We start from the raw sequence: 15,548 nt of genomic DNA, 5'->3' as shown, positions 1-15,548 counted from the left end.
CCTCCTGGGGTCTACAGTTGAGCTCTCTGCACTGAGTGCTTGCAGCTGAGTCCTCTGCACTGAGTGCTTGCAGCTGAGTGCTTGGCATGAGTCAGTGCCCCAGGAGCTATTCCCCAGCCCTTGGGGCCCCGTGCACCCGGGCTCCCACCAGGCCCCGTGCGAGGTGCCCCGCCGGCCCTGCGCCCTGCTGCTCTCCTCTGGCCACCGGTGGCCCGCGTCAAGGCAGAGCCCACGCCCTCCTCTCCTCCGCACAGTGCTCCCGGGGTCCCGGGGCTCCTCCTGCGCGCACCTGAATCTCAACTCCAGAACCTCCGCAGTGGGGTCCCCTGGCCCCTCCCCATATCTGAAGCAAGAACAAGAGGGTGACAGAGACCCCCTTCCCTGAGCTGCCGGTGCCCCAGATGCCAGGCTCGGCTACCTGTGAGCTGACTGGAAACACGCTCCCCTCCCCAGACGTTCAGGGCCCCTCCCCAGACATTCAAACTCCCCTCCCCAGACGTGCAGCTTCCCCTCCAGAAACCTGCAGCCCCTCCCACCCCAGGTGTGCAGGCCCCCCTCTATCCCCAGACGTGCAGGCCCCTTAATGGGCTGAGATTCCTGCCTCTTAGGAAAGGGCTGGGCTTGGTCCGACAGTGAGCTCCCTGGATAGTTGGGGGACAGCTCTGTGCACCCCTCATACCATTCCCCTGCGGTAAGAGCATGCAGCCTTCCCTCCACGACCCTGCGCAGACGGGAGTGGCCAGTTCAGAGGTGCCTGGGACAAGTCCAGCCTAGGAGGAAGCAGGGCCCTGGGCCTCGGGCCAAAGGGTCCAGGTGGGCTGCGTCGAGCTGCCAGCACCTTTGTCACCATCATTTGTCTGTCACTTTGGGTCCTGCCATGGGGCCAGGCTCAGCAAGAGACCCCAAGCCAGAGAGATGGGGCTTGGCTCCGCTGGAGTCCTGTCCAGCAGGGGTGCTGTCAGGGACAGCCAGGAGAGGAACGGTCAGCCTACGGGGTCTGCAAGGAGCTGGCCCAGAAACACACTGTGGCTCCTTGTTACGGGGTACACGGTGACCTGCCGGCCGAATGACGGGGTGTCCTGGCCTGGGCCCAGGCAGTCAGGAGCCCTCCCTTCCACACAGACCACGGGGATGCCCCCAGGCTCCGGCTCCTGCCTCGTTGCTGAGGGAGCCCTGGACTCCACCCTGCGGCCTGCGGGACAGGAAGCAGCCCTCCCGTGGCGCCTCCTGCCCCTTGCCCTGATGGGGAGCCTGCAGAGCAGCAGCAGTTTCCTGAGGAAGGAGACTCGTCACCCTGTCCTCCAGGACCGCCAGCGCGGGCTCGGCTGCTGCAAAGGCAGCGTCCAGACGCCAGGACTTCTCCGTGGCAGAGACCCTGAGAAGCCACCTCACCGGAGAGAAGCGTGAGCCTGAGAGCGGAGCTCCGGGCTGCAGTCCAAGAGGAAGGGGAAGGTCCCAAGAGGGCGGCCACGGCGAGATATCAAGTCCCCAGCTGGAAGGGTAGAACGATAAGCCCAAGGCCCTAGCAGCTGGGGCGTATGTAGGGCAAAGGATCACACGTGCAGCCGGATGGGAGTCCGCTTTGTTCTCCTAACTCCACGTTGCTCCCACGGCCCACTGAGCACCCTCCCGGGGCCCTGCTGGTCCTCAGGAAAACCTCACCCCTGACCCTACCTGCGAGCACGGAACCGGCCTTGTCTGAAAGCTCAGGCCAGTGATTCAGGGCGATATCCCACCATAAACCCCCAAACAGGACTGCGTGCACCATCAACACCAAACGGGACAGTTCAGACAGTAGAGCCCCGACAGGGCAGGGCGAGGAAATGCCAGAGACCTCACGTAGAATGTGCACAGACCTACCACTGGGCTGGGAGCGTGGCTTAGTGGTGAAGTGCTTGCTTAGCACGCATGAAGCCCTGGGCTCAGTTCCTCAGCACCACATCTACACAAAAAGCTGCAAGTGGTGCTGTGGCTCAAGTGGCAGAGTGCTAGCCTTGAGCAAAAGAAACTCAGGAACAGTGCCCAGGCCCTGAGTTCAAGTCCCAGGACCAGCAAATAAATATATAAATAAACACATTAACATAAAAACCTACAATCCCCACCTCTCAGCTCCTTGGTTCTCTGACCCTGCTTGGTGTTTGTGGGGTCCCCCAGAAGCCATGACTGAAGCCTGACCTGCTCTACTGGGGTCTCTGCTTCTTTCTCTCCTTTCATCTGCTTGATCTTTCCTAACACTCGTGACTCAGTTTCCTAACACAGCCTATCTACCATCAGAAGATGGACAAGAAATGAATCTCCATGGATGTACAGAAAATCGCCAAGAAAAAAACTCGCCACCAATCACACTTGGGAAATTACAAATTAAAACTACGAGGACTCCCCTCCCCCCCATGACTCCCCTCCCAGCTGGCCACGAGTAAAAATAGCCACAGCAAATGGTGCTGAAGACGGATCCAGGAACCCCTCGGTCACTCACACGCTGCTGAAGGTGGAGAAAGGCACAAGCGCTCACGAAGGCCGGCTGGTTGTCACGAAACACAGCACACCCTCCCGCATGCCCCAGCCACAGTCCTGAGGCCCAGGGTAGAGGCTCGTCACACCCAGACCCGTGTGCGGGTGCTCATGGGGACTGTGTGACCCTCGAAACCTGGATGCTAGGTGCAGCAGCTTGTCTGGAGGCTGAGAGGACCGCAGTCCCAGGCCAAACCAGACCAAAAGGCCCCCGGACTCCGCCTCAGCGGAAGAAGCTGAGCAGAGGTACTCAAGGAACCAGGAGGTTCTCCCTCTAGGCATAGGCTGAAGAACAGACCTTATCTCAAAGTCATCAGTGCCAAAAGGGCTACCGGTGTGGCTCCTTGGCAGAGCACAGGTGGGCCAACCGTGAACCCCAGTGCTGGGGCACACACACCAAAGCAACCAAGCAGTGAGAAGCAAGGAGACCCTGGGGGCACGGCCTCCCTGGTCAAGCTGCCAAGAACAGGCCGTGGGAAAGGGCACCACAGGGCACGCACTGGGCGGTTTCACTTGGGCATCAACTCTAGAAACAGAAGAGACCAGTGGCTGCCGGGTGTGCGGGTATCCGCAGGAGTCTGCGACAGTGGAGGTGAGGAAACTCAGCAAAGCACGCTTCAGATCTCACATTGGACGCTCTTTTTAAAGTGAGTTTATTGTTGTTATAAAAGTGACATAGAGGGGCTACAGTTACGTAAGCCAGGTAAACACTACATTGTCTTAAGAAAATACCATCCCTTCCTTGCTCTCTCCCAGTAGATGTTGCTTTTTTTTACAACTTTACGGGAAACTACAACTTTCTGATTAAAGGCGACAGCCTCAGAAAGTGCGGAACATGGCCTAGTGGCAAGAGTGCTTCCTCATATGCATGAAGCCCTGGGTTCGATTCCCCACCACCACATAGATAGAAAACGGCCAGAAGTGGCGCTGTGGCTCACGTGGCAGAGTGCTAGCCTTGAGCAAAAAGAAGCCAGGGACAGTGCTCAGGCCCTGAGTTCAAGGCCCAGGACTGGCAAAAGAAAAAAAAGGAGGTGCAGCTTGCACTGGTGTGGCCCTGAAGGTGGCGCAGTGGAGCGCCCTGGGAAAGGCAGGTGTGCTGGCACGCCCTCCCTGCCGGTGGCCCCAGCCCCCCACGCTCTCCCTCCCTGCCAGTGCCCCCCACCCCCCACACCCTCCCTCCCTACCAGTGCCCCCACCCCCCACGCCCTCCCCGCTGGTGGCCCCAGGCCCCCCCACGCCCTCCCTCCCTGCCAGTGCCCCCACCCCCCACGTCCTCCCTCACCACCGGTGCCCCCAGGCCCCCCCACGCCCTCCCCGCCGGTGCCCCCAGGCCCCCCCCACGCCCTCCCTCCCTGCCAGTGCCCCCCACCCCCCACGCCCTCCCCGCCGGTGCCCCCAGTACCCCACACCCTCCCTCCCTGCCAATGCCCCCCACCCCCCACGCCCTCCCCGCCGGTGCCCCCAGGCCCCCCCACGCCCTCCCTCCCTGCCAGTGCCCCCCACCCCCCACGCCCTCCCCGCCGGTGGCCCCAGGCCCCCCCCACGCCCTCCCTCCCTGCCAGTGCCCCCCACCCCCCACGCCCTCCCCGCCGGTGCCCCCAGGCCCCCCCACGCCCTCCCCGCCGGTGCCCCAAGGGCCTCCGCACATCTCGGGGCTCAGGCCGAGGCCGCGGAGGGCAGGATGGAGGGCCAGGCTCCGCAGGCCGAGCCCAACGGCCCGCGAGAGCTGCGGTCCGCGGTCCGCTCCTCCCTCTCCCGGAACGGCCGAGGGCTGCGGGGGTCAGGAGGCCGGCGGGCGGCGCGGGGCACGCGCGGGAACCAGCGCCCGGAGACGGCTCGGCCCGCGGCTCTGGAGCTGGAGGAAAACAAGGCCCGGGTTCAAGGCCTACGAGGGAGGCGACAGGGGCCACCGGGACGGGACCGGAGGCCCAGGCGCGGGGCCGCAGGCGAGGACGCGGCCCGCCGCCCGCCGACTCATTCCGCGACCCTCCGTGACCTGCCGCCCGGAGCGGCCGGGATGGGAGCGCCGCCGGCCGGCGCCCCCCAGGAGCACCACCGAGAGGCCCGGCGGCGGTCCTAGAGCGGCACCGGAAGGGGCGTGCCCAGGCGTGGTGGGCGGGGCCGGGGCGGGGCGGGGCGCAGCGGCGCCGTGGCGACGAGTCCCGGAGCGGCACCGGAAGGGGCGTGCCCAGGCATCGTGGGCGGGGCCGGGGCGCGGCGCAGCGGCGCCGGAGCGGCACCGGAAGGGGCGTGCCCAGGCGTGGTGGGCGGGGCCGGGGCGCGGGGCCGCGGCGCCGTGGCGACGAGTCCCGGAGCGGCACCGGAAGGGGCGTGCCCAGGCGTGGTGGGCGGGGCCGGGGCGCGGGGCCGCGGCGCCGTGGCGACGAGTCCCGGAGCGGCACCGGAAGGGGCGTGCCCAGGCGTCGTGGGCGGGGCCTCGGCGCGGCGCCGCGCCACCGAGAGGCGGCCAGCGCCGCGGCTTCCTGTGGGCGCCTCCGGGCGCGGGAGCCGCGGAGGCCGCGGGTTCTCCCGCCTGCGTCCCCCTCGCCGATCCCAGCCCGGCGTCCGAGCCCCGGAGCGGAGGCGCCCGCGACCCCTCGGCTCCCCCAGGTACCTGTGCGTCGGCGCTCGGCTGTCCGGGCCGGCGGGACCGACGGGAGGGCCGGGCGGGGCGTCGGAGGGGCCCTGGCGCAGGCTCGGGGGTGGGCGGGTCTCGGTCCCCGATTCGGGGGGCGGCGGGGGGGGGGGGGAGGAGGGCGCGGCGGGCGGCCTCTCGGACGCGCCCGGGCCTAGCCGGGGGGCGGGCGCCCTCTCGTAGCCTCCGGCCCGGGCCGCGAAGGGCTCCGGGAAGAGCGCAGGCGCGGCGTTCCCTGCAGAGGGGTCCGAACCGACGCCGTGGGCGCCCTGCCTCGGTGCCTCCCGGGCGGGCGTGAGACGGGCCCGGAGACGCAGCCACCCGAGGGAGACTGGCACATGGGTGACCGTGCGTGGTGGGCGGAGCCGCGGGGCGCGCGGGGCCCTCCAGCTGCCAGGCCCCGAGTTTCCACGGGTGGGGTCTGAATTGATTCCGGACGACTTCACCCCCTGCCCCGGGGGGCTCGGCCCCCACCCCTGAGAGGCTGGAGACCAGGCCGCACCTGTGCGGTGCCTCTTGGGTTTTTGTGTGTTGCTGAAGCCTTAACGTGGTCGCTGAGGCTGTGAAGCTGTAGGCTGCGGAGCCCTGCACCCCCCCACCCCCCCCCAGCCAGGATGGTGTGCCTGCCACACCATCCTGAGAACCACCTTCCAGAACTAGCTTCTGGTTGATCCCTCAGCGATGTTGTTCAGAGGCCAGATCAAGTTGATCCAAATGTCCTCCTGTAGGAAAACTAGACCCAACTCCTGGGAGACAGCAAATCTGTTGTCACTGTACACGTAAGATCTCCGTGTGGGAGAGAAGAGGGGAGGCTGCTCATCCTCCCTCAGAACTGAGAGCTTGGACACTAGGTGGCACCCGACTCAGGCTAGACGCGTCCTGCAGCCTGGCTGACCTAGAACCATCCAGGATGGAATATGGCTGCTTAGAACACCACATTTTAGGGTTAAAAAGTCATCTGAACCCAGGATTTGGTAGTGGGCAAGATAACCATTGTCTGTTCCTGGGAGCTGCAAGGGGAAGGGTGTTTATCCTGTGGGGATTTCTTTTATGCAGCTAAAAGGGCCTGAGGTTTTTCAAGGCCTTATGAGGACTCCACTTATTAGCTATTAGAGAGACAGATCAAGGAGACTCAGAAATAATGCAGGAAAGAAATAGAGTATGTTCTCTTGTTGTAGTGCTGGGAATTGAACCCACAGCCTCTGAGCAAGACTGTCCTGTAGAACAGGATTCCCAATAAATGAATCATGAACTAGGCAGCTGCTTCTACAGATCCTCCCCTTGTCACCTCTGGAGGGGTCTAGTTAGGTTGATGCTGTCAGAGGGACTTCCGGAGAAGGACTGTGCCTCCCTTTCTCCCTGTATAACCCTCATCACAAGAGACACAGTTGCACAGGATGATGTTCAGACCATGGGAGCAGAAACCCAGTTGATGGTTACCCTATTTCCACGCTAAATCCAGATGAGATCTGCTCCGGCAGCCGGGCCTCTGCCGCTGGCCCTGTGGGAGGCTGGTGAGATGAGATGCGTGGGTGTGGATGCCTGCCATAGACACTCGCAAAGTGATAGTTACTGTTTTAACTTCTTAGTCACTCAACAAGTAACTTAATGATCCAAGTCCGTGCCAGGAGCTGTTACAAAACACAGAGAGCATGAGATCCAGACCACCTGCGAATGCAGTTAGCGTGTGAGAGAATGTCAGGCATGTTAGCAAGGTGGAAAGCCGGAGCCCGCTCAGGGGACACGTGTGGGGGCTGAGGAGGGGCGGGCTCTGCACTGGCCGTGGAAGCCGGGGGCATGCGTGTGCTTTTGGAGCCTAGAGCCAGCCAGGGTGAGGAGGGGAGGTCACGGGAGGGCGTGTCAGAACCAGGGGGAGCCTTTGGACGGAGGGGCAGGATTTGCTAGCTGTTGTGGCTCTGAGGGATTTCCCCGTTTCCGCCGGCTCAGAACCAGAATGTGGGCACGAGGGACACAGTCGAGAGTCCCAGTGGAGGCTGGTGAAGCAGGAGTAAGGAAACGCGGAGAGAGGCCCCCTTGGGAGAGGCCTGGGAGGGGTGACATTGGTGAGGAAGCACTGTACTCGCAACCTGACTTAGGGAATTGCAACCTTGGTGTACAACTTCTGGATAATACTAAAAGATTTTTTTGGGGGGGAGGGGTACCGGGGGGATTTCTTTTGGGGGGGGGATTGAACCCAGGACGTTGCACTTGCTAGGCAGTTGCTTTGCCTCTGAGCCACAACCCGGCCCTAAATTTTTTTTTATTTAAGGCAGCCACTGGCCCACGGTACCTGAGGAGCCCCGCTGACAGGTGGAGACGCAGCCCACAGGCGGGGCTGCTCCTGGCCAGTGGCTGAGTGACACAGGAAGGTGGGGCCGGGTCCCAGGAGCTGGGTTGTACAGAGGGAGCCCGGGGGAGGGGCCACGGCCCTGAAGGATGTGCTTGATCCGTGCTCACCCCCTTGCTTCCACAGCAGCAGGAGGACATGGCCCTGCCGTCCTGGCACAGAGGTCCGGCTGCACGGGGAGAGCTGTCTCTGAGGAACTGAAGTCACGGAGGAGAGTGCAAGTTGCTAGCTGTGAACCCCCAGTCCCTCCCTGGCCTCCAGGGACTTTCCGAGAGCAGGGATGGAAAAGCCCGCGGGCCGGAAGAGGAAGACACAGGCCCCCAAAGAGGAGGAAGAGGTGCCGAAGGCCACTGCGAACGGAGAGAGCGCTTCTGGGGGGAAAAGGTCCAAAAAGAGACCGGCACCGAGCAGAAAGCTTCGCAAGGAAGCGATCCTGAGCCCCGAAGACGAGGCGCATCTCTTCGATGCCTTCGATGCCTCGTTTAAGGATGACTTCGAGGGGGTCCCCGTGTTCGTCCCTTTCCAGAGGAAGAAGCCCTACGAGTGCAGCGAGTGTGGGCGGATCTTCAAACACAAGACGGACCACATCCGCCACCAGCGCGTGCACACCGGGGAGAAGCCCTTCAAGTGCGAGGCGTGCGGCAAGGCCTTCCGCCACAGCTCCGACGTCACCAAGCACCAGCGCGTGCACACCGGCGAGAAGCCCTTCCACTGCGGCCAGTGCGGCAAGGCCTTCAACTGCGGCTCCAACCTCCTGAAGCACCAGAAGACGCACACGGGCGAGAAGCCCTACGCGTGCCAGGAGTGCGGGAAAGCCTTCGCCTACAGCTCCTGCCTCATCCGCCACCGCAAGCGCCACCCGAGGAAGAAGCACTGAGGACGCCATGGCGCCGCCTGCACCCCGCCCGAGCCTCCGCCATCCACCCGGGAGCCCGCACCGCCCCGGGGCGACCTGCAGCCGCGCCCCGCACTGCCCCGCGTCTCCCGGCCCGACTGTGGGAACACTCTGGCACCCTGACGGCCATTTGTGAACTGACTAGAGGCCACAGCACCCAGCAGGAGAGACCCCGTTGGCCAGGGCCGGCGCCTCCCTTCTGAGGGCTTTGCTCAGTGGCCCCGGGGCCACCCGGTCCTCCAGCAGCCTGGCAGGAGCCGGGGGCCCTGCCCGGGGCAGTGGCGCTCTGGGGCCCAGGCCCCGCTTCCTCCCCACAGCTGGCCTCAGTGACCGCGCTGTAGCTTCTCTCTCCATGGGCTAACGCAGGTCATCCCTGTCGCGGAAGCCAGGCCGGGCCACGGGCCCTGTACCCAGCTAGTGTTCTCCACGGCAGCCCAACTTGCCGGGGGACCCATCGGACAAGGGCTCCCGGGTCTGCCACCGTGGGAGATTGCTGACCCTGCCACAAGGTGGTCCCCAGGGTGCCAGCCTCGGCTTCCCTCTGCTGGACGCCCCCACAGTGCCCTCCGCTCAGGTTAGTCCCCCTCCAGCCCTGTCCTCAGGCTGCCCTCCATGTCCCAAGAGTCCTCGAGACAGGGTCTGCACGGGACTGGCTCACGAGGAGGCAATGGCAACAGCTGGCCCGCGGGGGGGGGGGGGGGGGCGGGGGGGGCTGTGAATTGTGTTCAGACGTAAAGCCAGCCTCTGTTTTTGGTGTGTGGACCTAACGTAATAACATGCTCAGTCTTTGAGGACTTTTCCCTGAAGGAAGGTTCTAGCCGAGCAGAGGTGAGCCCATCCGTTAGACACAAAGCCCAGGAGGGGCGCCACCCCTGTGTGGCTTGTCCGTTGGGAGTGTTTTACCCCTGGTAGATCTTCCTAAACACTGGGACCTCAGACGCCCCTGCGTGGCTGGCGTCTCCCAAGGCGGCGGCCCCGCAGCCAGGCCGCTGCCCCATGAGCCTGCGGTGCCGCTGGTGCCGGCCTCCTCCCGCTCCAGGCCCCTGCGCTTGGTTCTTACCCCGCCTTGGAACACAGCACAGCCACCCACCAGCTGGGACCCCCCACATGGATAGTGCTGCACACCCTCCCTCACTTTCTCCCTCCACCCCTCCCCCGCCACAAAGCCTAGAAAATAAAGCTGATCCAAGTCCCCAAGTGAAGCCGTCAGAGAATCTGCCCCTGGTGGGTAACCTGTCATCCCAGATCCTAGAGCCCGGCCTGTCACCTACCAAGGCCAGGCCCCCCGACCCACAGAACACCGCCCTGCAGAGCCCGGGCCCCACCCCCAGAACACCGCCCTGCAGAGCCCGGGCCCCACCCACAGAACACCGCCCTGCAGAGCCCGGGCCCCACCCACAGAACACCGCCCTGCCGAGCCCGGCTGTCCTCTGTGGCCAGCTCACCTCAGCATGGACTGCAGGTTGCGGGTGCTCCTGGGGCCCCCCAAGGCAGAGCGTTCCCGCAGATGTCTCCCTGTGCAGGTATTCCTGGGGGAGGGGGTCACCCCAGCCGCGTGGCCTCCAGTCCTGCCCTCCTGGTCCAGCAGTGGAGTTGTGCTGAGGCAGAGGGCGCAGAGGCAGGCGAGAGGACACCTGTGTTCCGGCGCGTGCCCACGGCGGGAGCCTTGGCTGGGACCGGAGGGCAGGGCGACTTTGGCGCCTTGTGCCCCGCAGCCCCCCGGCCCCGGCCTCCAGGCTTGTAGTTTGCCTCAAATGCTGAATGAAAAGAAAGTGACAGCAAGAGGCGCCTGCGTGCCAAGCAAGCCGTAAGGCAGTCGTGTAAGGACACCCCCCCCCCCCCCCCCGGTCTAGATCAGAGACGGGCCCGGCACACGCTGTCAGGGCTGCGTCACATCCCTGGCTGTGTGGTGTGCTTGGCGTCAGCGGTCACCCCGCCACCTCGCACACAGCGGCTTCCGGCACCGCCCGAGCGCCCGCGTCCCCCGAGCTCTGCGGAGGGCGGCGCCTGGCGGCCGTGCTTCGTTTTGTTTTCTTCTGTTGACCCCCGTTTCCAGACCCTTCAAGCCGGTTTCCTGTGGGCTTTCGCTAGGATTGTTGCTTTTGGTTTTGTCAGTCCTGGGGCTTGAACTCTGGGCCTGGGGCGCTGTCCCTGAGCCCCTCAGCTCAAGGCTAGGGCTCTACCATTTGAGCCACAGCACCACTTCTGGTTTTCTGGTGGTTCATTGGAGGTAAGAGTCTCGCAGACTTTCCTGCCTAGGTTGGCTTTGAACCATGATCCTCAGATCTCAGCTCCTGAGTAGCTGAGATCGCAGGTGTGAACCACCGGCACCCAGCTTTTCTCTAGGTTTTTTGAAGTCCTTCTGGACTGGAGGTTGGCCGGGGGCCCTAGAATAGACTTGAGCTGCAGGGAGCGTCTGAGCGCGTGTCGTTAGCTGCCCCAGGCGGGAACCCACAGGTCTGGGAAGCCTGGGGCGCTCCCAGGCCCTCTGGGCGTTTGCACTGGGTTGGTTTTGAAATCCTCCTCGCGGTTCCTCCCAGCGCAGTGTTCCAGGCAGCGGGAGAGCGGGGGCTGACCTAGCCACCGAGGCTGCTTCCGGCGTAGGGCACTAGGGATGATGTGACTAACAGCTTTTCCATCCTCAGGACCCACAGGACGGGACCCGAGGCGGAGGGCCCAGGCTGGGCCGGACACCAGAGGCCATGCCGGGTGGCGGGGCCGCACTCTGTCCGGCAGCGGGAAGGTGGGTTCCTCCTGCTGGTTTGTTTTTGTGTGCTTGAGTTTGGTTCTCTTGTAGGGGCTTTGGGGTATTGTGTTTGGTTTTGTGGTGCTACCGACAAAGCCCAGGGCCTCAAGTTACCTCAGCAGACTTCCACAGCACTACAGGCCCAGCCCTCGGTCCTTAGTCCTGCAGATTCTCCGGAAGAGAAGGAACGTGTATTGTTTTGTGTTGTTTCGTCTGTTTAGTCAGATCCTGGGCACTGTCCCTTAGCTGGTGTTCCACCACTTGAGCCACAGATCCACTTCCAGGATTTTGCTGGTTAATTGGACTTAGTTGCCTGGGCCGGCTTCAAACCACAATCCTCAGATCTCAGTCTCCTGACAGGCATGAGCCACTAGTGCCCAGAAGAGAAAAACCTGGTTTAATACGATATCCTTGCTTCCTGGGGAAGAAGCAGGTGACAGAGTGCAGGCCTTCGGAGATGAAAGGCACGTTGCTGACTGCCACCTTGTGCCTCAGTTTCCTGCTGGCAGTGTTTAGCCCCTGGGGGTTGCTGGGTGGCTGAAGGTAGGTATGCCGCTGGCTCGGGCTGTGGCAGCGTCCGGGGAGACCCGATGGTCCTGGCACTGCAGGGCGGCTGGCAGCCTGCGCCCAGGAGAAACACAGGCGCTGCGTTCAGCAAACACCAGCCTGGAAAACACTTGAGGAATTAGATGCTTCACGGGGAGAAACGGCCCGGCGAGACAGAACGGGTCTAGTCTGCCGTCCCCTCCGTCCTGCCGTTTTGTCATGAGCAGATGGACTTGATGCCCATTGTTCCGAGGTCACCGTCAGGAGGCCCACACACCAAGGCTACACCTCTTTTCTCTTGGTTTTTTGTGTTTTTCTTGCCAATACTGAGGTTTGAGCTTAAGATTTCCTGCTTGCCCAGCTTGTTTGTTCGGTTGGTATTCTACCACTTGAACCATACCTCCAGACCAGCTTTTTTGCTACTTACTTTGGAGATGCAATCTCATAGTTTTTGTCTTCCCAGGCTGGTTTTAAAACTCGATCCCCAGATCTCAGCCTCCAGAGTAGCCAGGGTTACAGGCAGAAGCCACTGCTGCCTGGCTTTAAAAGAATTGATTTAAAAAAAAGTCCCATTATTTCATAACAGAAATGCAGACAGGTAGACATTTTTTAATCTTCCTTAAAGACATTTAAGTGTCTACACAGTGAGGAAGGTATATCACATCACTAAGAAGTCCTCGGTTACGTGAGTGTCCCGGCACCTTAGAATCACTGCGCTTGTAGAAATAAATCCCCGTGAAGTCTGTGTGGATGGGAAACTCACCTAGTGCTGGGCAGTGTGGCAGGTGAGACTTGACAGCTTTCAGAAGTTACAGCCGTGTGGTCTGGGGGTAGGTCGGGGGGTTTCCTAAACAGGAAACTGCCTGAACAAGTGAGCTCCTAGGCATCAGTAGACCGCAACCCCTAGGCAGCAGGGTGCTGGTGGGACAGCCCGGGGCCACCCCGGGGGACGCCCGTGGAGGGGGGCCAGCCCGGTGCATCTGTATGGAGGACCAGGCCACTCTCCCTGAGGTGGCTTCTCTTTCCCACTGCGCCTTTCCTGTGAAGCTCGTGGCTTGACAAGAAGCTCCTCAAGGCAGTTTCCCGGCCCTCTGCCCTGACCCTGCGTACCGGGAAGGAGGCCCGGGGTCACCGAGCCCTTGGCTCGCACACGACCTCCAGGGCCTGTTGCTCTTATGAGCCGGCCAACTTCCCATTTGCCCATTTTGGAGAAGAGGTGCCAGCTCTCTCCGAGAGCTGAGAACTAGCCTCACTGACTTGCCTCCTGTTGCCAGTCCTCTCCTTGCTCAGAACGGGAATTCAAATCATAGAGTAAGGACCAAGTCACAGACGCTCTTCTTTATGTTAGAAAGGCTGCTCTTACACCAAAAAGTACAAATCACAAAGGGAAATGATTTTAGTCCTATTAAAATGTCGATAACACGGCTGGGAATATGGCCTAATGGCAAGAGTGCTTGCCTCATATAAATGAAGCCCTGGGTTCGATTCCCCAGCACCACATATATAGAAAAGAGCCAGAAGTGGCGCTGTGGCTCAAGTGGCAGAGTGCTAGCCTTGAGCAAGAAGAAGCCAGGGACAGTGCTCAGGCCCTGAGTCCAGGCCCCAGGACTGGCGAAAAAAATTAAATGTCAATAGCCACCTATACCTGTGGCTCACGCCTATAATCCTATCTCTTCCAGTAGCTGAGATCTGAGGACTGAAGTTCTGAGCCAGCCTAGACAGTCCCAGAGACCACTTCCAACTTACTAGCAAAATGCCATACTGGAGGCATGGTTCAAGTAGTAGGATGACAGCTGTGAACAGAAAAGCAGAGCAGAAAGCCCTGAGTTCAAGCCCAATACCAGCACTAAAATTAAAAATGAGCCAGCTCATTGAGTGGCTCACACCTATAATCCTAGCTACTCAGGAGGCTGAAGTCTGAGGATCGAGATTCAAAGCCAGCCTAGGCAAGAAAGTCCATGCAGCGCTTACCTCCAGTAAATCAAAACCAGAGCGGAGCTGTGGCTCAAGTGGTAGAGTGCTAGCCTTGAGCAAAAAAGCCCAGTGACAGCCGAGGCCCTGAGTTCAAGCCCCACACTGACAAAAAATAAACGTGAATAGATAAAAATGCGGTACAACTTGTGACTGAAGAGCATGGTGAAGCTGTCCATCTGACCATTCTGTGCAGGGAAGGAGCCTAAGACCCCGATGTCCATGCTGTTTGGGGGTCACGTGGTGAAGACCCTCTGCAAGCTGAGGGTCTGCGTTCCCTGCGACAACAGAAACTTCACCCCAGAGAGCAGCGCGTGCACCCAGGGCCCCGCGGGAGCGCGCTGGTGCCGCAGGCTGCTGTGCAGAGGTGAGAGGTGGCGCGTCCCAGTCTGCAGAGGGTGGGAGGGGAAGGCAGCACATGGCGACAGACGGCACAGTGAGCCGGGAGGCGGCCGGTGGGTCCGTGGCACAAGCAGGAGCACCGAGGCAGGTTGGTGCCGAGTGCAGGAGGGACGGGGACCGGCAGTGTCCGCCAGGTGTGCCGCCTCCTGCCTGCTGTGAGGTCCCGCGTGTCGGTGCCCACGCGCGCGCACGCACACCCACCACACCTGGGTCCACTGGGGGGTCCGCAGCGGTGGCGGGGGCCTCTCGGCCAGGGGCACTAGCTGGACCGCGGGGCTGCACTTGAGCCGCTGTCTGCGCTCTCCCAGCGAAGGCACAGGAGTGACCTTGCCGTCCTCACTCAGGCTGTTTCTCGTCCGTTCCAGGTGCCTGGCGGCGCGGATCACGCCGGCCAGAGGCCCCTTGAGGAGCCTCACAGACGCCGTGCCCAGCACTCACTGGGGCGCAGCGGAGGCCCGGCAGGGGCCACCCCCAGGACGGGACTCACCCAAGAGCTGCTTTCCAGCAGGGGAGCGGGCGGCGCCCTCGACCCAGCGCAACAGCGGACTCGTTTGCATCCTCAAGGCCAAGAGGACCCCATTGGCCAGCAGGCGTCCCCTGGACAGGCCCCTCGAGGCCACCTGCGTGTTCAGAACCTCTGGACACCTAGACCCCGGACAGACACCAGGGTCCGCATAGCAGGAAAATAGGCAGCGGAAGCCTTCTTGGGAGGGCCAGGTGTGGACGCCGTGCCCAGGGGCGCTGCCCCCCCAGGGGCCTCGCCTGCAGGAAGACAGCTGGGCCGCGGCCTCTACCAGAGAGACATGGCCTGGCCGCGTGGATGCGGCCGGATGGGGAGGCCCGGGAAGGACCTGGGCTGGGCTGGGCCGGGCCCGTCTCCTCCGTACGGGGCAGGCGGGGCTGACTGCCCGGCCTGTGCCCAGACGCTGCCGAGGAGGTGGGAGGCGAGCGGGCTGCCCGCGAGCAAGCAGCTCCCAGCCTCTGGCCTCAGCCTCCAGGGCTTGGGATTCGCTTTCTCTTGGCTCCTTCTCAGACTCCGCTGCGGGCGCAGAGCCCCGCAGACCCCCAGCGACTCCGCCCACCCTCCCCACGGCAGCTCCACGCGCCTTCTCTGCACCTCACCTCGGCCTCGCTTCTCCCGTGTGTCTGGCTCCCCGGGCGGCCACGCCTAGAGCGCCCAGGCCAGGCTGTGCGCCCTGCCCAGGGCCACCCCGCCCCAGCTCCCGAGTCAGCCCCGCCCCGGCTCTGTGTGTGACACGCTGTCTCCTCTGGTGTGTGTTGCCCTCGTCTGCTCCTCAGTGCACACCGCGCACACTGAGGCAGGTAGGCATTGTGGTGTCCCCGCTCGCACGTGCGGCTCGGAATGTGACCCCAGCCCCTGCCAGCCTCTCTGGTCTCCACACTGCCTTCCAGGCTCGCCATGGTTCCCCTGCTGTACACTGCCTTTCCCGCTGCCTGCGGAGAGCTATTTTCTCATAAACATCGATTTCCAATG

The 15,548-nt window shown here is 62.6% G+C and overlaps 1 protein-coding gene across 1 annotated transcript; it reads left to right on the top strand.

Moving 5' to 3' along the window:
* Window positions 1-4,994: 4,994 nt before the first annotated feature.
* On the top strand, window positions 4,995-15,548 carry LOC125360807 (zinc finger protein 41). Its single transcript, XM_048358920.1, has 5 exons — window positions 4,995-5,121; window positions 7,620-8,962; window positions 11,034-11,131; window positions 13,848-14,018; window positions 14,419-15,548. Exon 2 carries the CDS (start codon window positions 7,774-7,776, stop codon window positions 8,368-8,370), a length of 597 nt encoding a protein of 198 aa, XP_048214877.1. The 5' UTR covers window positions 4,995-5,121; window positions 7,620-7,773; the 3' UTR covers window positions 8,371-8,962; window positions 11,034-11,131; window positions 13,848-14,018; window positions 14,419-15,548.

Source organism: Perognathus longimembris, chromosome 12 (genome assembly GCF_023159225.1).
Source record: "Perognathus longimembris pacificus isolate PPM17 chromosome 12, ASM2315922v1, whole genome shotgun sequence".
Lineage (NCBI taxonomy): Eukaryota > Metazoa > Chordata > Mammalia > Rodentia > Heteromyidae > Perognathus > Perognathus longimembris.
This window is presented reverse-complemented; position numbering and strand designations above follow the sequence as displayed.

Excerpts from the sequence above, each read along its gene's own strand:
- LOC125360807 (XM_048358920.1), top strand. The coding sequence starts at position 7,774 with ATGGAAAAGCCCGCGGGCCGGAAGAGGAAGACACAGGCCCCCAAAGAG.